Source organism: Arachis ipaensis, chromosome B05 (assembly GCF_000816755.2).
Source record: "Arachis ipaensis cultivar K30076 chromosome B05, Araip1.1, whole genome shotgun sequence".
In the NCBI taxonomy this organism is placed as follows: domain Eukaryota; kingdom Viridiplantae; phylum Streptophyta; class Magnoliopsida; order Fabales; family Fabaceae; genus Arachis; species Arachis ipaensis.
In genome coordinates, this window is record NC_029789.2 from 106259602 (window position 1) to 106280533 (window position 20932).

At 36.8% G+C, this 20932-nt stretch overlaps 3 protein-coding genes across 5 annotated transcripts; 2 read left to right on the forward strand and 1 right to left on the reverse strand.

Moving 5' to 3' along the window:
* Window positions 100-1286, forward strand: LOC107640869. Its single transcript, XM_016344371.1, has 2 exons — window positions 100-1108; window positions 1252-1286. The coding sequence occupies exons 1-2, from the start codon at window positions 100-102 to the stop codon at window positions 1284-1286; spliced, it is 1044 nt and encodes a 347-aa protein (XP_016199857.1).
* Window positions 6034-9368, reverse strand: LOC107643805 (alkaline/neutral invertase E, chloroplastic). 3 transcript variants are annotated; one of them, XM_016347557.2, is made up of 7 exons: window positions 9191-9368; window positions 8141-8832; window positions 7889-8054; window positions 7541-7752; window positions 6939-7432; window positions 6809-6857; window positions 6034-6507 (listed from the first exon to the last, which is right to left on the reverse strand). In XM_016347557.2, exons 2-7 carry the CDS (start codon window positions 8807-8809, stop codon window positions 6184-6186), a joined length of 1914 nt encoding a protein of 637 aa, XP_016203043.1. In that variant the 5' UTR covers window positions 8810-8832; window positions 9191-9368; the 3' UTR covers window positions 6034-6183. The 3 variants fall into 3 exon arrangements, with proteins under 3 accessions (XP_016203043.1, XP_020979866.1, XP_016203042.1); XM_021124207.1 differs by having other exon boundaries at window positions 8141-8836; XM_016347556.2 differs by having other exon boundaries at window positions 8141-8818; window positions 9191-9367.
* LOC107643806 lies at window positions 9496-11069 on the forward strand. Its single transcript, XM_016347559.2, has 3 exons — window positions 9496-9642; window positions 10454-10610; window positions 10723-11069. Exons 2-3 carry the CDS (start codon window positions 10455-10457, stop codon window positions 10768-10770), a joined length of 204 nt encoding a protein of 67 aa, XP_016203045.1. The 5' UTR covers window positions 9496-9642; window position 10454; the 3' UTR covers window positions 10771-11069.

Here is a 20932-nt window from a genome sequence, read left to right on the forward strand (position 1 = left end):
GGTGAAGGTGATCCTAATTTTGAAGCATGGGATAGGTGTAACAATTTTCTCCTCTCCTGGATCAACCTCTCTCTCAGCCCTGAAATCGCTAAGAGCGTGATGTGGATTAGCTCAGCTCCAGACTTGTGGAATGATTTAAAACGTCGTTACTCACAGGGAGATGTCTTTCGAGTTGGTGCGTTAAAAGAAGAATTTTATGCACTCAAACAAGGTGATCTTACTGTTACCTCTTACTTTGCTATGTTGAAAGCTATTTGGGAAGAATTAGAAAATTTACGTGCTATTCCTAGTTGTGTTGCTTGTGTTAATGGATGTTCATGTGGATTACGAATTGTTCGAGACTATGCTTCTGAGGAATATGTTGTCAAATTCTTAAAAGGATTGAATGAACAATATTCAAATGTTAAATCACAAATCATGCTAATGAAGCCGTTACCTGAAATCAACACAGTACTATCTATGTTAACCCAACAAGAGCAAGAATTGAATTGTGACCCGTCAAATAGCAACATAGTGACTAACTCTTTAGAGGTGCAAACCTCAACTGGAGGCGGTTCATTTTCTGGAAGAGGCAGAGGCCGTGGACGAAATTCAGGCAGAGGAGGAAATCAAAAATCTTATAGTCGAGGCTACACTTCAAAGTTTTGTAGCTACTGTAATCGAATTGGTCATTTAGCAGAGACATGCTATAAGAAAAATGGCTTTCCTACTCACCAAAAGCAGCGAGTAGCCAATCAACTTAGCACTGACGAGATAGTTGAGAATTCTAGTGCTGAGATTGCTGATTCTAACCAGGATAAAAAGAGCGATGATACAGTACTTGTGTTGACTCCAGATCAGAAGGAAACCTTACTAGCACTCCTTCAACAACCACGCATGCCAACTTCAAATAGTGTAAACCACATTACTTCTTCTGCCACCCTTACTCAACCAAAAGGTAGGCATTGCTTGAGTGTATCATCAAATTTTACTAAAACTTCTTGGATACTTGACAGTGGAGCTACTGATCATGCATCCTATATTCAAGAGTCTTTCAAAACTTTTCATTATATGAGACCAGTTTTGGTAAATCTACCTGATGGTTCTACCACTACAACAAACATTTGTGGTACTGTGCAACTCTCTAAACATTTGATTCTTACCAATGTTTTATTCATACCTCACTTTAAATATAATTTGATTTCAGTGTCTAAACTCACAAAGTCATTACATTGTGAATTAAAATTTACTGATTCTTTTTGTGAGATACAGGTACTCCCATCATTGAAGATGATTGGGCAAGCTAAAGTCATTGGTGATCTTTATGTGATGGATGCTCAACCTTGGAAACTAACTAAACCAGAAGTTAACACACATTTTGTAAATGTCACAGTGCAGCAAGATTTAGGAACTCTATGGCATGCTAGACTATGTCATTTACCATCTAAAAGAATGTCAATCATGAAAAATACATTTCCATTTATTGAATGCATTTCATCATCTCATGTTTGTGATTCTTGCCACTTGGCTAGACAAAAGAAATTGTCTTTTCGCATTAGTAATACACAATCATAATATATTTTTGATTTGTTACATATAGATATTTGGGGACCACTCTCACTTTTATCTACTGCTGGCCATAAATATTTTCTTACAATTGTAGAAGATAAAACGAGGTTTACTTGGATTTATTGCATGAAACTAAAATCCGAAACTAGAGTGTTAGTAGAAAATTTTGTTCAAATGGTGCAAACTCAATTTCATAAAGTTGTGAAACAAATTAGAACAGATAATGGGATGGAATTTAAAATGAACTCCTTCTATAACTCAAAAGGAATATTACATCAAACATCTTGTGTTGAAACTCCTCAACAAAATGGAATTGTTGAGAGGAAGCATCAACATATACTGAATATTGCAAGAGCACTTTTGTTTCATTCTAATGTGCCAAAATGTTTTTGGCACTATGCTATGCAACATTCAGTACATTTAATAAATAGACTACCAAGCACCTTCTTGAATCATCAAACGCCTTATGAGGCACTTTTCAAGAATAAACCAGATTTGACTCATCTCAAGGTGTTTGGTTGTCTTGTTTTTGCTACCACTTTGAGTACTAATAGAAGAAAATTAGATCCTAGAGCTAGAAAATGTGTTTTTCTTGGTTATCAATCAGGAACAAAAGGGTCCATTTTGTTTGATTTAAAATCCAAAGAAATTTTTATATCAAGAAACACTGAATTTTATGAACACTATTTTCCATTCAAACAAATACCAAGCACTGATTTTTCTATAGATCAGCCTTCAATTGAATCATCCAATTTTGACCCTTTTGCATTCTTTTATAATAACTCTGCACATACTTCTTCATATGAGCATACTCATGGCATAATTGCACCTCACACCATACACACTACACCTGATTTATCTGCCACTTCTACATCACCTATGGCATCTCTTCATGATATAACAGATTCTGCATCACCCGCCACCTTAGACTCAGCATCTGCATTGGCACCATTGGAACATTCATCCATTCATATTGAGTCACAATCTGCTGCACCAGTTTTGAGAAGGTCTGAACGAGAAAGAAAAACACCCTCTTATCTTAAAGATTTTCATTGTTTCCATATTTCATCACATAGAGATCCAATCAATGCGGCCCAATTACCTTCAACATGTAAGTATCCCCTTTCTCACCATTTGTCATATTCATTGTTTACTCCCAAGCACCAGGCCTTCACTTTTGCTCTCATAAATAACTCGGACCCCAAACACTATTCTGAGGGTGTTATGCATGATTGTTGGAGGAAGGCTATTGAGGCAGAACTCACTGCTCTTGAGCAAAACAAAACCTGGATCATCACTTCTCTTCCTCCTGGAAAGAATGCAGTTGGTTGTAAGTGGATTTTTCGCACAAAATTCAACCCAGATGGCACTATCGAGAGGCATAAGGCACGTCTTGTTGCCCAAGGTTTCACTCAAATTCCTGGAGTCGATTACATTGACACCTTTAGTCCCGTTGTGAAAATGAGCACTGTGCGTGTTCTTCTTACCGTTGCAGCAGCAAAGAATTGGCATCTTCATCAACTTGATGTGAATACAGCTTTTCTCCATGGAGACCTACATGAGGACGTTTATATGAAACTTCCAAAGGGGTTGCAGTGTTCCGATCCAAACTTAGTCTGCAAGTTGACAAAATCTTTGTACGGTTTGAAACAAGCTAGTCGCCAATGGAACATCAAGTTGTCTGCTGCACTTGCTGATCTGGGGTTTACTCCATCTGAAAATGATCACTCGCTTTTTACCAAATCCACAGGTACAAGTTTCACAGCTATTCTTGTTTATGTTGATGATCTTGTGTTAGCTGGAGATGATTTGAGTGAAATTCAAGCTGTCAAAATGTTTTTGGATGATAAGTTCAAAATTAAAGACTTTGGCCTTCTTAAGTTCTTTATTGGGATGGAGGTAGCACGAAGCAATGCTGGTATTGCACTGTATCAAAGAAAGTATGCATTGGATTTGATCACAGACTGCGGTTTGCTTGGTGCAAAACCAGCATCTACTCCTATGGAGTACACTACTTCTCTGTCTAAGGCTTCAGGCTCCCCTCTTCCTGATGCAACCATCTATCGTAGATTGGTGGGCAGACTTCTGTACCTTACTAACACAAGACCAGATCTCAGCTACTCTGTTGGATGCCTATCTCAGTTCATGGATTCACCAACTGATGCCCACTTGAAGGCTGCCTATAGGATCATCCGGTATCTAAAACAATCACCAGCAACTGGCTTATTTTTCTCTGTCAACAATTCTTTCACACTATCTGGTTACACTGATTCTGATTGGGGGGCTTGTAAAGACACCCAAAAATCCATCAGTGGTTATTGTTTCTTCCTTGACCAAACTCTTATTTCTTGGAAGAGTAAGAAGCACGCTACAGTTTCAAGGTCGTCCTCAGAAGCAGAATATCGCGCCCTTGCTAATGGCACTTGTGAACTCGTTTGGTTACTCAAACTACTAAAGGAATTCAACATTCTTCCTCCTCTTCCGGTTGATATCTTCTGTGATAATAAATCAGCTATCTATATTGCTTCAAATCCTGTCTTTCATGAAAGAACCAAGCATGTTGAGGTTGATTGTCATGTGGCTCGAAACAAGTTCAAAGAAGGGGTTTCTAATCTTAGGCACGTTGTCTCCGGTGAACAACCGGCTGATCTATTCACTAAATCCCTTCCTCCAGGACTTCAGAAGCAGAATATCACGCCCTTGCTAATGGCACTTGTGAACTCGTTTGGTTACTCAAACTACTAAAGGAATTCAACATTCTTCCTCCTCTTCCGGTTGATATCTTCTGTGATAATAAATCTGCTATCTATATTGCTTCAAATCCTGTCTTTCATGAAAGAACCAAGCGTGTTGAGGTTGATTGTCATGTGGCTCGAAACAAGTTCAAAGAAGGGGTTTCTAATCTTAGGCACGTTGTCTCCGGTGAACAACCGGCTGATCTATTCACTAAATCCCTTCCTCCAAGACCATTCTCTCATTTGCTTTCCAAGCTGGGATTACTTGATTTGCACAAACCACGTAATACCAGCTTGCGGGGGATGTAACATAATAGAGTTTGTTTTTTGTATAACTGTCAAGTTGGTTAGTTTGTTAGACATAATTATAGCACTATTAGTTAGTAATTTATTTTCCATTTTGCTATATATATTGTAATCGGTACTCAGTACTCTGTGGTGGTTCTTTTAATCAATTATTCTCTCTTTTCACTTCTTTCTAATTCTTCTTCCATTATTTTAAATTTCAATGACCTGAGAGTACATCACCAACCTTCTTATTTTCTTATAATTATTTTTGTAATTCACTTGAATTTTAAGCTTGGTATCATTTTACAAGAAAAATTTGTTACCTTATTTTCACTAATTGATGTTACTTATTTAGTATTTGGGATAAAAAAATAAATCACTATCAAAATTCATGGACTTTATGATTTTTTTTAGGTCTATTAACACTGTTTTATCCCCTTTTTTTTACCTAAGTTCAGAGGTCCTATAACACAATATTAATTATAGGCCTATTGGGTGTAGCCTGGGTGGGTTCTACCTGACTCGGGTCTGTTTGTTTGGCCATGAGCCACGACAAAAATAATTTTTTGGTGTTCAAATCTCATTTATACTCTCACAATAACACTCCAATAAATTTCCGTACCTTTCTTGATTTCCATGCTAATTAATTATTCTTCCTTTATAATTTTCTTATCAAATGTCAAGTGTCCAATAGGTATTAATAAGTCAAGCTCTATCTACCCTTAATCACCATTTTCCATGCCACCACAAACCTCACCTTTTATTTTATAAGATAGAACCTCAAAAGCTATGGTAGCTATCATGAGCCATGTCTAAATTGATGACCCCTCACTCTTTTTATGTCATTTGGCAATTTTATTATTATTATCATTATTGTGTTAGTATAACGTGGATATAGTTAACTACTACTAATGCAATCTCAGTTTGATTTAGTACAAGCTAATAATAGGTCTAGGTTTTTTGTTTTTGTTCACATAGCCGTTTCCTTCTTGTAAAAAAACACAATAGGAAGAAAAAGCTAGTTGCCGCATAAATTTTATTCTTATTGATTTGTTTTGTTTGTGTGTCTTCAATCTTCGTGGTCAATTTTCTTCAATAATTAAGAATTTTGTTTGGATATAAAGTATAAACAGTCACTTTCTGGTACTAATTGGCAAGTTTATCAAGCAGATGAAGCCCATGTGATGCTGTCAATAGTTATGCATCCAGCTTACTCAACCAATTATAATTCTAGATTGTGATTTATGAAAAAATTGGGATCAATTCACACATTCTAAAATTTAGGAATTAAGATGCATAATGATATAATCATATAAAGTTCACAACAGTATGGTTAACCCCATATTATTATGACACATGCGATGATTTCAAAGTTGATTGGGGTCCCAGGGTGAACAAAATCTCAAGTAAGGAAAGGAAACCAGACCCTAGAAAAGGAGAGAAAGGAAGACATTTGGCTCAAGTCTGAACTGAAATCACTATTATTTCGCACAATTATCTACAGGAATAATATCTTGGTAATTAATATTACTTTAATACAACAGTATGTTGCAAAACATATATCACTATCCAAATCAAATCAAAACTAAATCAAAAATTTCTCGCTATCAACTCAAACTATGAAACTCTGCTTCTTCCTACCACGTTTCCTTCTTCTTGGGTTTGCGCTGATCATACAAGAAAGGGCATTTATCAGCTCTGAATCCTCTTCATTAGTGAGGAACTTCGCGGCATCCGGGTTGGCAAGTAGTTGTTTCGCCACAAGGTATCCAGCAATAGACCAAGTCTGAAAAAGCCGTGCTTGCTTCCCAATAAATCTAGCTCGCTTGGTGTCATAATACTCAGGCCACTTGTCTTTTGATATGCGCCTCTCAGCAACTTGGACGGCCTTTGAAGCAATATCTGCTCTATTCATCTTAATGCATGCAACAGTAAGCTGCAAAAAAGATTTAAAAAACAGAAAAACTTTGTGATAATCATCAATCGACAATTTGTGCATGCCACTTCTAGTAAGAACTGTAATGTAGGTGTGGAAATTTTCTGAAAAAAAGTCAGAACTTCGACCAAATGGAAAAAGGAAATATATCCTTTTTGTTCAAATTGCCTCTCATTTGCCTTAAACAATTTAGCTAAAACTTTTGGACAACCAACGGATAGAAGAGGCCCATTGGTTGGCAGATGAAAGTAGCATAGATAGTATCTGTTAAGAGAAAGAAGAGGCAGGATCAGGGACTAACCTGCCAGAGCAAAGTTGGCCATGACCCTCCATTGTGGTAGGACCAAGGACTGCAAGAGAAATAAAAGGTGAATGCAAATAATTGAAACTAAAATGAATAACATTGGACAGCGTAATGTCAAGTGGCATACGTGTTCTTGGGATCGCTTCCGGTAATAATCCGCCATTCCTGCCCGTCGAGAGCAGGGTAACATATCTTGAATGGCATGTCAGCTACTAACTCTGCCCATTTTGCTTCAATAAGGTCTAAAATTGCATGTGATTGTTCTGCAGTGGCCAGACTACTCACAATGGACCACAAGTTTCCAAGGGAGAAGAACCGGAAGTCCATGTGAGCCGGTTGCAGGTTACCAATCAAATAGCCTCCTTTGCTTGGCATAAATTCAACCAACCATGGAGGAATTTGCTCTGGATATATATTGAATTTGTTAACAGCATCATAGGAGTATTCCTCTGTCTTGTATCTGTAGATTTCATTGACTTTTCTCATATCAATCCAGTAATACTCCCTTATATGAAATGATAATGCAACTAGACGATTGTTAAGGGCTCGAATAAGATCAGCTGATCCATCTTCTGGAGTAAGCATCTCACGTGCACAAAGTAGTGCTGAATAAAACAATGCCTGTTGGAACAAAAACATGCATGGAGTTTCAAATTAGTATTCATTGGCTAGTGTCCATATCCTCATAAGAAGATGGCTATTTTAGAAGCAAAAATAGGAGCAACTAACTTGTATCTCCAAAGGGTGACCATGTATTCCCATCCGACGATCAATCATACATGAACCATCGGTAACCAGCAAAGTAGGAAACATATCAAAACCATCAGCCAGGCACAGCTTTAAAATCATCTTAATTCCAGTTTGCACATCAACTCTCTCTTGCACAGATAGGTCTCCAGTGCATTTTCCATATGCTCGCAACAATATAATCCACCATAATCCTGAAAAAAGAATACTATAGTGTTACTACTTAATGCAGCATCTGGAAAATTAAAATTTTAAAGAAGGGAGAAAAAGAAGAAGAAGGATCATGTATGAACTAATAATTAAGAGTCATAGGGCAGAAAGAATTGCCACCAGAATCAACTGGTGCAACACGTCCAATTGCAGCTTCACCAAAATCAGGATCCAAGACATCTTCAGTTGCAGCATCATCTCCATCTAGGAGAATCGTCCGCACCTTGAAACTAGCAGGCATCAAACCTTGCCCAGGACTATGACAATCCATGGTTTTCTCCCAACTCTGCCAAAACCTGATTAGTTATTACCCTACCAACAAGCATAACTTGTAAAGATGAATAAACCATCAAGTAAATTTCAAGAAATTACCTGTAACTGAAGGGTATGAAGAATAAAATTCCGCACTATATCATACTCCCCTTTCAAGAGGCAAGCTATCCCAGAAGGAACAAAGTCACGGATAAAGACCTGATCATAGTTCAATATAACAGTACTGCTAGGATCATTAGCAGCAATGGTTCCAATGGGATTATTACAGTAATAAACAATAGAGCTCCTCAGTAAATCCCATGCTTCATCCTCTATCGAATTCTCGCTGACCTTGTTCAATGAATCTCTACTAAGTCCATCGATATGCAACTTGTCCTTAGATGTAAAACCTCCATTATTATGTTTTACCGCAACATCTAATCCCATCGCTTCTCCACGTTGTGTACTATCAGTCACAATCTCATCAAGAGAACCTGAATTCTGTATTTTATCCAACTTAGACTGGGCACCTTCGTGGTTGTTATTTGTATCTCCATTGACACTTTCAACCCGTTTACAGTTACAAACAAGAGATTCCAATTTATTAGTACCATGAAACACATGCTTCCCCTTAGAAGCACGGAATGGTCTTGAACTAATCTGTGCTTGGACATGCACTGAACTTCTTTTCCTTGTGTTAAATCCCTTGGATTTATTGGACGTCACATTATGAAAATCATAAGAACTTGAACCACACACAACTTGCAGAACAGCTTCTGAAGCAGCCATGACTCTGACCTGTTTTGTTGATCCTCTCGTAAGAATCAAAATATCAAACAGAAGATGAACAGCATAAATAAAAACATGTTAATATTATTAGTAATCAAACTGTGACTATATGAATGCAACTGTGATATCATGGTGCAAAATAGTAAATACTACCATCTATGCTAAGTATATAATATAATATAATATAATATAAGAACAAACAGTAACATCATGATCAACAGAGTTTTCTGAATTCTGAATTCTAATCATAACTATCTTCAGCTGAACATAGAAACGAAGAATTCAAATAAACGGTGAAAATTACTAATAATAGATGAAGAGGAAATGCAGAACTCAAGAAATTGTTGTTTCATATGATCTCAACAAGGGAAGTATCTTTACCTGTGAACTGTAGTTGAAGATTCGGGGTTGGTGAGAGAAAAGAGATATCAACGGACAATCAGAGACACGCTAATAATCATAACGTCAAAACGTGAAAAGGTTGGTGAGTGAGCGTGGTAAAGCTTTTTCGTTTTCGGTTTCCCCCTTCCAACCTCTCTGTTTTTCATCTGTACAAGCACAACTGCACAAGGGGAGAATGAATCTGAGAAGGCGTAACGACACCGTTTCCCGCGAACTCCATCGTCGTAAAGTAATTAGTATTGGGCCGGGTTGGCCTGGTCCAGTTTGTTAACCCGAAAAGAGGAAAGGGCAGTAACGTAATTTTGTGATGTGCGGCTATCTTGGTCAATCGAGGACGCTAGATTGTTTCAGAGATTCAGGAACAGAAGGGCGTGTTCATCTCCGTTTCTCTCAGCTCCTACATTTTCGAAGACCCGTTTCCTTCGTGCAGAGTGAGTTTCTTTTTCTTCTAATTCTTCTCTCTATTGCTTAGTACAGTTATTCATTTCTTGTCCATTTTTTTACTTTGTACGCTCCGTGTTTTCTGCAAGTCCCTTTCTTACTCATGCTACGCTAACTGCGTTTTTCTTAATTCAAAAAGAAAAATTGATTAGGTGTTGTGACATTGGATCGAATATTGTTCAAATTATTGTCTAAACATAAACGGTAGTGTATGATTTTTGTTAGGGTTAGTTGGATTATTTGATAGAATGTAATGCCCTAACAAGGTACTAGAAAAAAACATCATTGTATTCGGACTATGGTTCATTGAAGTTAGCTGTAGTTGTCTGCTGTTTGGTTCAGGGGTCGTTTGTGCAATTGTGCTGTTCCTACTTTTTTTTACTCGGGGATGCTATTTTACTACAGAACCATCACAAGTTTGAATTGCTAGAATTTGATTGGGCGTGCAGTTAGGTATACAATATGTTCATTTAATTGAATGAATTGAGAAATAACAGCACCATTAAAGTGAAACAACCATTTTCCCGGTATTTCTAGCTTCTCCCCACGTATTGTTGAAAGTAGCCACTTTAGTGGATAGAAGTTATGTGTAGGTTATGTGGATAGTTCAATAGTTGTGTTCATTGTATTGTGGCTTTTGATCTGTATTATATTTTTTTGCTTGTGTTTCATGCCTGATTTGGCTTCAAGTATTTCTCTTTGGGGGCATTGCAATCTCATTTGTTTATAGAGCCCAATATTCTTCACAAATTCCCCCTTTTAGGAAACTCATTTGAGATTGTTGTTCATTATGTTACACAGGATGTCAGAACCACCTTTCAGACCACGAGAGAAGCTTGTTGAGAAGCAAAAGTATTTCCAGAATATCCATAAACATACGTACTTGAAGGGACCATATGATAAGATTACATCTGTTGCAATACCAATTGCTTTGGCAGCAACTTCATTGTACATGATCGTAAGTTGGTTATTTTAATGAAAAACTTCACATGATCTCTATTGACTCTCTATGAATTGAACATGTTCAGCAAGTCTTCTCTCGTTTCCTGAGATCCGTTGCTTTTTTTCAGGGACGAGGGATCTATAACATGTCACATGGGATAGGAAAGAAAGAATGATTTGGCAGGTTCTGATGGAGGAAGTGGCTGTTTTGTGGCACAAACCTCAAACCTTCCTCAACTTGTACCATTTTCTTTGCTTTTATGCTTGCTACCTTATTAGTTTGCATATCACCAACGGAAATTTAGAACCTGGATGAAAATAATTAGTTTGTTTGATTTGATGTATCAGATTGGTGACTTTAACCGCATGTTTCTGTTTTAATGCTTTGGTAGCACCAGAAAGTTCAATTTATGTTTCTCCGTGTTTGGTTTGTATAACATCTTGTTATAAGCTTTAGTCTTTGATTGTTAGACCATTACTATATGGGTTTTTTATGATGAAAATAAATTACTCATAATGTTGAGATAATTAAATGATTAGAAAACTTGTACGTGAGCTTATTTATCGCGTCCTTTTAAAAATATAATTCATGTTACATAGTTACATGAAATTTGGAAACTCTAGTAAATTTTGCAAAAGCAGAATAAGCTCGAGGATTTCATTATTGAAAATTCATCAGATATAGGGATCTTTGCCAATTTTGAGTGGGGAGATAGGGGTAGGGGCACAAATGCACAATGTCTCTACATTATTTTATTGCCCCTCTTAAATCATCATCAAACACGATTTGAGTAAAGGTGATTATTTCTCTTTTTCATTCCCTTGTCATCTTTTTACACACAAATATATGTTTGTATAATTATATGTGTCAATACATTTTGAAAAAAAAAATGTTTATTTATACAGGGATGCTACACATCCATGTAACTAAGTTGACCTAACACAAAAAAAACCCCAATACCATTAAATAAAACGTGAAATACACGTGAAATCACTCTTGCCCAACGCTTCTTCTCCCACGCGCTTCTTCTTCTTCTTCTTCTTCTTCTTCTTCTTCTTCTTTTTCTTTTCACGCTCGTTTACGCACGAAGCGTCTTCTTCTTCGCCTTCTTCTTCGCGTTCCTCCTTCTCCTTCTTCTCCTTTTTGTGTTCCTTCTTCTTTACGTGTTTTCTTTTTATCGTTATTCTTTTGTTATTGTTGCTGCTGCATTTTTTTTGTCTTTTCCTCCTCTCTCTGGTGAAGAAGCAGTAGAAGGTGAAGAAGAAGAGTTTTGAATAGTGCAGAATGAACCGAACACAGTACTTATGGTGAACCGAACACAGTACTCATAGTGAACCGAATACAATACAATTGTATAGTACTGAATGAACGAAACATAATGCATTATATAAAATCAAATTCAAACAACTTTCTGCAGAATGAACCGAACACAGTACTTATGGTGAACTGAACACAGTACTCATGGTGAAACAATTGTATAGTACTGAGTGAATGAAACATAATTCATTATATAAAATCGAATACAAATAACTCTGCTTACAATTTACATATTATCAATTCAATTCAGTACAACTCTGTCCATTTAATTCAATTCAAATTAGCAATTGCATTCCATTCAATTCGATTTAAAATTGAATAATCCAAACTTTGTCAGTTTGATTCGTTTCAGAAGAGTAATCCAAATTGCTCTCCTGTTTACCAAAAAATTATGAACCCCTAAACACTGAACCCTAAACCCTAAACCCTAAACCCTAAACCCTACCGTAAACCCTAAACCCCTAAAACCCTAAACCCTAAACCCTAAACCCTCAACCATGAACACGGTGAGCCAAAATTAATACACGGGTGAACCGAAAGTTTGAAACACACTAAACCCATGTACACTGAACCCTGAACCCATAAATCATAAACCCTAAACCCTTAAACCCTGAAACCCTATCGTCATTCTTTTGTTGTTGTTGCTACTGTATTTTTTTTGTCTTTTTCTCCTTCTCTCTCTGGTGAAGAAGCAGTAGAAGGTGAGGAAGAAGAGTTTTGAAAAGTGCAGAACGAACTGAACACAGTATCCATGGTGAACCGAACACAATACAATTGTATAGTACTGAGTGAACGAAACATAATCCATTATATAAAATCAAATTCAAACAACTCTCTGCAGAATCAACCGAATATAGTACTCATGGTGAACCGGTTCAGTACTCATGGTGAAACAATTGTTAGTACTGAGTAAACGAAACATAATCCATTATATACAATCAAATTCAAATAACTCTGCCTACAATTTACATATTATCAATTCAATTCAGTACACCTCCGTCCATTTAATTCAATTCAAATTAGCAATTGCATTCCATTCAATTCAATTCAAAATTGAATAATCCAAACTTTGTCAGTTTGATTCGTTTCAGAAGAGTAATCCAAATCGCTCTCCTAATTTGAAGTTGAGTCATTTATTGTTTCGATTCAGAAGTGCAGATCGAAGAAGAAAACGAAGAAGAATAGGAAGAAGATAAATGCAACCAGATCGAAATAAAAAAACGAGAAGATGAACGTGACCAGAGGAGAACGACGAAGGCAATGCAGATCAATAAGGAAGAACGCGAGCAGAGAAGAAGAAGGTTTACGTTGCAGCAGAAAGTTTACGTTAACAAAACTTTAGGTTGCAGCACGTTATATGTAGCGCGTGTATGACAAACGAGTAAGGGGTGGGAGACGCGCGTGTGGAGGAAATTACTTGATTAACAACCATGTAAAAAATACATGCATTGAGCTTTTCCGTTATTTATATAATTATATTCCCTTGTCATTTATAGTGGATTTGATGTTGATATTGATATCTCTTCCTGGTCTCGGTTGATTTTAGATAATACTAAACCATTTTTTTCCATTTGTTTTCTACATGTATCAATTAATACATATTTTCTAAAGAAATTTATTCTCAAAAAATTAAATGTATTACTGGAAAGATTAATTAAAGATATGTTGACATGAGAAATAGAAAATTAAAATTTTAATTATTTCTAATAGTTGATAAATATATTAACATGGAAAAAGTATCATAACAACATTCAATCCAAGAACTAAAATTATAAAAGAGGGACACTGATGAATTTTATTGACTTATACTTATACACTTCTATGGTCTCCACATAAGTAAACATAGTCACCACAGTAAGTCAATAACCCAATCCAAGGAGAAAAAGAAAAACGAACTAAAGAGCCATACGACACTTTAATTTCTAAAACACTTCTATTTTATCACTTCAGTTACTCAAAGATTAAAGATATACACCTTAAAAAAATCACTTCTTCACAATAATTTTTTTTTTGAAAAGTTAAAATGTATATGTTTAAGTTTCAAGAAACTAAAGTATAAAAATAAAAATCTTTGAATTACCGAAGCATATACATTTAATTTTCTAGAGACTAACTTGAAATCTTACGAGGAACTGAAGTGTAAATTTGCAAACAAGAATAACTAAAAGAAGTAAACTAGTTAAACAATGATGTTGAGTGTAGAGTGTTGAGTGTTCACCGTGCAAAATCCAAAAGTGGAAACTTTGACAGGATCCATCTTCCCAACTCCTAAAGAAAGAGGATCCATGATCGCAAATTCTCGATCATGAAGCTTTGAGAGTGTTATCAACAGTGGCTTGGATCTCCTTCTTGCTCTTCACGACAGAGTGTTTTTTACTTTCAAAGTCAAGCTTATCGAAATCTCCAGCATTGCCTAGATAACCGTACAAAACATTCTCCTCATTTTCGGGTATACCTTGTGTTCCCTCATCATCAATTTGTTGGAACTCCGCCCTACCATGATGCTTGTCAGAATAAAACTTGTGAAGCCTTTCTGCTTCTCGCAATCCAGAAAATGTGGCATTGAAGGTCACATTACCAAGTGTGTGTGCAAACGGAGATTTGTATAAAATTAATTTTATAAAATTGATTTTGATCAGAAGTGAGTTGATATTAACGTGGTTTATGTTTGGTAATTTTTATTCAAAATGGATTATAGTAAACTAAATATTGTTTGGATTACATTATTCAAAATCACTTTTAAATAGAAAATTATAATATAAGAGAGTATTAGAAAAAAATATTATAAAAAAAATAATAAACATATGAATATGAAGGACATAATTGGTACATAGAATATAAAGTTCAATCCAAAGCTTTTTTAGCTTTTGGTAAACGTGGATTGAAGACAGAAATCACTTCTGCTTTTACAGGATAAAATGTTGCCAAACATATGAAGCGTTCAAGAAACTCAAACGGGCTTCTTTCTTTTTCCCACGGAAAGCTTTTGTCTTTCCCCACCAAATCCCATATTTTCAAAATCAGAAAAAAATGACATAGAAGAAACCCGGCAAATAGTAAAACTCCACAAATAAGAAAATGTTACTATTTTACCGATTTTTAGCAAATCGAAGTAGTTCAATATCTAAATTCTGAGAGTGAAACCTACTCCTCTTTATGAGTACTAGTTTTCGAAAGTGCATCAGAGATTCTTTCAAATTGATTAAAATAACAAAAGAAAATTTGAAAAGAAAAGCAAATAAATTTGATAGTAAAATGTCTGAAATTAAAATGAATAACATTGAATTTAAATAAAGTAATAAATTGTCTTCAATAAGATCGAAGGACTTTTGAAATCAAATACAAAATGCTAAATCTTAAAAGAAGATGGAAAAAATAAACTTGCTGGAAAGATAAATTTGTAAGAAAAATAAAGATTACAAGAAATTTAAAGGAAATTTAAAAGACATGGAAGGAACCCTATAGAAAAGAAAGCTCTTAGCAGATTCAGGAATTTGCTGAGGATATGAGTGTTGGTGCACGAAACTGACCCCGCAGAATTCGCACAGATAGACCGACAAGTATACCGGGTCGTCCAAGTAATACCTCAGGTGAGTGAGGGTCGATCCCACGGAGATTGTTGGTTTGATCAAGCAGTGGATACCTTGCAGATCTTACTTAGGCGGATAGAAATTATAGTTTGTCACGAAAAACATATAAAGCAGATAAATAGAACGTTACTAGATAGATGAAAATTCAATGGTATGAGAACGCTTGAGGCTTCGGAGATGCTTTGTCTTTCCGAATTAACTTTTCTTACTGTCTACTTCAATAACCTTCTGATTCCTTCAATGGCAGCCGTAAGTGATTAACTCATGTCCTCTCATCAAGTTAACCTCCTCCACTGCAGCAATCCACCACGTTGAGATGACTCATGTTTTCTCATCAAGCCACCTCTAGGTTTCTCACTGTAGCAGAAGATGAAGTTCTAAGCAATCTACTCCCCTTCATGATCCTACTCAAGGTGCCACAGACAAGGCAGATCTTCCAGATCAGAAAGTGCTGCTTCTCTAACTCTAGCCTTAACGGCACAGAGACCTTACTTACCCACGGTCAACGGGATTATATGTCACGTATTCAAAGTTGTCCAGGTACTCTATTGGAATCCTCAATGCAATCTCTAGTTTTGGTTCAATGCTATCCGAGTCAGGACTCTCGCAGAACCCATATAGAACAAGGATGATTGTCACATGTCACCCTCAATTCATGAGATGAAGAACGAGAATGCATAAGAGAATAGAATCAGACATATTGAACTAGAACGGTAATATTATTGATCTATGAAACTCAGCAGAGCTCCTAACCTTAACCTTAGGAGGTTAGTGACTCATATTGTACATAATAGTGTTCGAAAATAATGGGGGAGGAAGAAGATCCTAAACAAGGGTGATCTCCTCCTATATATACTAATCTGATAACTAAGAAATACAGAAATAAGATAAACTAGTCTTGTAGTGCGAAAATCCACTTCTGGGACCCACTTGGTGAGTGTTTGGACTGAGCTTGAGTGTCTCCTACGAGCTAATACCCGTTAGGGGCGTTGAACGCCACCTCCCTTTTGGGCGTTGGACGCCAGCTGCTCCCCTATGGGCGCTGGACGCCAAGAATGGAGATGGTGGCTGGCATTGAATGCTAGTTTTGGGCCTTCATTTCCAAAGTAAAGTATGGACTATTATATATTTCTGGAAATCCCTGAATGTTAGCTTTTCATATCCGTTGAGAGTGCGTCATTTGGACTTCTATAGCTCCAGAAAAGCTCCTTCGAGTGCACGGAGGTCAGATCCTAACAGCATCTGCAGTCCGTTCTCTGTCTCTGAATCAGACTTTTGCTCAAGCTCCTCAATTTCAGCTTGAAAATATCTGAAATCACCATAAAACACACAAACTCAAAGTAGAATCCAAAAATATGAATTTTGCACTAAAACCTATGAAAACTTAATAAAACTTAAACAAAACATAATGAAAACTATATGAAAATGATGCCAAAAAAGCATATAAAATATCTGCTCATCAAAACACCAAACTTAAACTGTTGCTTGTCCCCAAGTAACCAAAAACAAAGTAGGATTAAAAAGAAGAGAAGGATACAATAAATCTCAGAATTCTCAATGAAGCTCAGTTTCAATCAGATGAGCGGGACTAGTAGCTTTTTGCTTCTGAATAGTTTCAATCAGAGTTCAGATGATATTATTGATTCTCCTAGTTCAGTTCTTTTTATTCTTGAATACAGCTTCTTTAGAGTCTTGGCCGTGACCCTAAGCACTTTATTTTCTAGTATTACCACCGGATACATAAATGACATAGACACGTTAACTGGGTGAATCCCTTAGGATTGTGATTCAGCTTTGCTAGAATCCCCAGCCAGTGGTGTCCAGAGTTCTTAAGCACACTCCTTGCTTTGGACCACGACTTTAACTGCTCAGTCTCAAACTTTTCACTTTATACCTTCACAGCACAAGCATATAGTTAGGGAAGCAGTTCATTTGAACTATTTAGGCCAAGAATTTGTTTCTTTTAGGCCCTCCTAACCATTGATGCTCAAAGCCTTGGATCCTTGCTCTTGCCTTTTGGTTTTAAGAGCTACTGGATTTTTTTTGTTTCTTTCTTTTTCTGCTTGCTCTCTCTCTCTCTCTCTCTCTCTCTCTCTTTTTTTGCTACTTTTCTTTCTCTTTCTCTTTGCTGCTTTTTCTTGCTTCAATAATCAATTTTTTGGATTTTTCAGATTACCAATAACACTTCACTTTCATCATCATTCTTTCAAGAGTCAATATTCCTTACTCCAATATCAAATATGCACTGTTTATTGATGCATTTAGAAAGCAAAAGCAATGCCACCACATCAAATAATTGAACTATTCTTAATATAAAATTCGAAATTTATATATCATTACTGCTTCTAAAAAAATCAAAATTTTATTCAAGTTCAATGAGATGATAAGAGGAACATTTTATAGCTAATTGGAAAATAAAAACTTAAATCCTAATAATACTCATGCACTTCTTAAATTAAAAGACAGAAATTTAAATAAATATAAAAACTTTAAGACTACTAGTGATCATGTAAATCTAAACATAAGAAACAAGAATTAGAATAGCCACAGAAATAGAGAGGTGGAACTCAACCACCTTAATTATGGGAGGCGTTAGGCTCTTCAAGGGATAATTTCTGACACTTCAGTTCTTCTAGCTCACGCCCTTGCTTTTCTTGTTCCTTGACCAGTTTGCAAAGTATGCTAGTCTGGTCTTTTTGCTCCTCTCTTAACTGATCCAAGGTGGTTTACAATTGTGCAACAGATGCTTCCAGCTGGGTCCAATATTCAATTGGAGGGATCTCATGCACCTGAAGAGGCTCAGGCGCCTTCCTTTTGGGTTGGTCAGCTGGTACTTGGGCGCTTTCCATCACTTGCTTGGTGATTGGGCTTTCTGCTGGGATAAATGAGTCTTTGTTAATCATGACTCAAACCTCTTTACACAAGCGAAAGATAAGGTTTGGATAGGCCAATCAGGCTTGAGTTGACATCCTGTTTGCAACCTTGTACAGCTCAAAGGGAATCAGTTGGTGGACTTCCACCTCATTACCCATCATGATGCAGTGAATCATCACAGCCCTTCTAATGGTAACTTCAGAACGGTTGCTAGTAGGGAGTATGGAACGCCCAACGAAATCCAACCAACCCCTAGCAACTTGTTTGAGATCTACTCTTCTCAGTTGGTTTGGATTACCTTTTCTGTTGTTGATCCACTTAGTTCCAAACAGACATATGTCTTCTAGAATCTAATCTAACTTTGGATTAGCCACCACCCTCCTATTAAAGGATTCTGGATCATTCTTTTGGGGAGGTAACTTGAAGATCTCTCTCACCATGTCAAGATGAAAATAGAGAGTCTTCCCTCGCACCATGGTGCGAAAAGTATGGAATCCTTGTCCATCTTTTTTTTGCTTATCTGTCATCCACATATTTGCATAGAATTTATGGATCCTTGTTATTCTAACATTGATCTCAGGATCAGCCAGGATCTCCCAGCCTCTCTTTCGAATTTACTCTTGGATCTCCGGATACTCATCTTCTTTTAATTCGAATTTGACTTCCGGGATCACTGTCCTCTTGCACATTATTTTGTAATAATTTTCTTCATGCTGCTTTGTATAGAATCTGAAAGGTTTGAAAATAACTGTTTGGTTGTCTTCTTTCTTGCTTCTTGAAGTGGGATTTCCACTTTTTGGAGCCATGGAATTCGAATGGAGTGAGAAAGAAAAGCTCTTTCCACACCAAACTTAAAGGTTTGCTCGTCCTCAAGCAAAAGAGAGGAAAGAAGACGAATAGGAGAGGAAGAATTCGAATTCAAGGAGTACGAGGATGGCCAAATGGTATAAATAGGGATGGGAAGGGTGGGATTTCAAAATTCAATTAGATAAAAGATAAATAAGATATGATTCACACTTTAGTAAAAGATAGAAAAAGATAAGTTTTTAAAATCAAAAGATATGAAAAAGAATAAAAGATAAGAAAGAAGGTATGAAAAAGATTTTAAAGTTAAATAAAAGAATTGAAAAGGAATTGAAAAAGATATGAGGTTTTGAAAAAGATTTGAAAAATAATTGAAAAAGATTTAAAAAAATTTTAGATTTGAAGGGAATTTGAAATTAAAAGATGATGGTTAAAAGAATCTTGTTTAGAAGAGATGATTAAAAAGATAAAAATTGGAAAAGATAAGTTTTGAAACAGTCAACAACTTCTTTATCCTGTTTTGGGCGTTTGAACGCCCAGAATGCTTTGATTTTGGCATTCAACGCCATGCTGATGCTCCTTCTGGGCATTGAACGTCCAGCCAGTGCCTCCTGGTTGGCGTTCAACTCCAGCTTGCTGCTTTTCTCTGGGCGTTGAACGCCCAGCCAGTGCCTCCTGGCTAGCGTTCAACGCCAGGATTGCTGCACCTTGGGGGCGTTCAACGCCCAACCAGTACCTCCTGGATGGCATTGAACACCAGTCTTGCTGCTTTTTTGGGCGTTCAACGCCAGCAAGGGGCTTCTCCCAGGGTGCTTTGTTTTCTGCTCTGACTGCTTCTGCTTCTGTTTTGACTACTGCACATGATCACAAACCTAAGAAAACAATTATGAAAATTAAACTGATATGATTCAAATAAAATTTAATAAACAAGAAATAACTCTAATTATGATTGGGTTGCCTCCCAACAAGCGCTTCTTTAACGTCACTAGCTTGACGGTACTGCGCTCATGTCAGCAATAGGGTGGATTTGTCTTGCTCAATCTCATCACCTAAGTAATGTTTCACTCTCTGGCCATTAACAGTAAATCGTTTATCAGAGTAATTGCACTGGAGTTCTATATGACCATAGGGTGATACATTAGTGATCAGGTAAGGTCCTGTCCAATGTGACTTAAGCTTTCCAAGGAAGAGCTTTAGTCTAGAATTGAAGAGCAAAACTTTTTGTCCAGGTTCAAAGACTCTAGAAAAAATCTTTCTGTCATGCCACTTCTTGGCCCTTTCTTTATAAATCTTTGCATTCTCAAATGCAGCAAGTCGGAATTCATCCAACTCATTTAGCTGGAGCAACCGTTTCTCTCCTGCTGCCCTTGCATCAAGGTTCAGGAGTCTGGTTGCCCAGTAGGCCTTATGTTCCTGCTCCACTGGTAGGTGGCATGCCTTCCCATACACCAATTGATATGGTGATGTTCCTATAGGGGTCTTGAAAGTTGTTCTGTATGCCCAGAGAGCATCATCAAGCTTTCTTGCCCAATCCTTTCTAGAGGTATTCACCGTTCTTTCCAGGATTCTCTTTCGTTCTCTATTTGAGACTTCAGCTTGCCCATTTGTTTGTAGATGATATGGAGTGGCCACTTTATGGTGAACTTCATATCGGCTCAGCACAGAGTCAAGCTGTTTATTGCAGAAATGAGTTCCTCCATCACTGATCAGTGTCCGAGGGACACCAAACCTGCTGAAGATATTCTTTTGAAG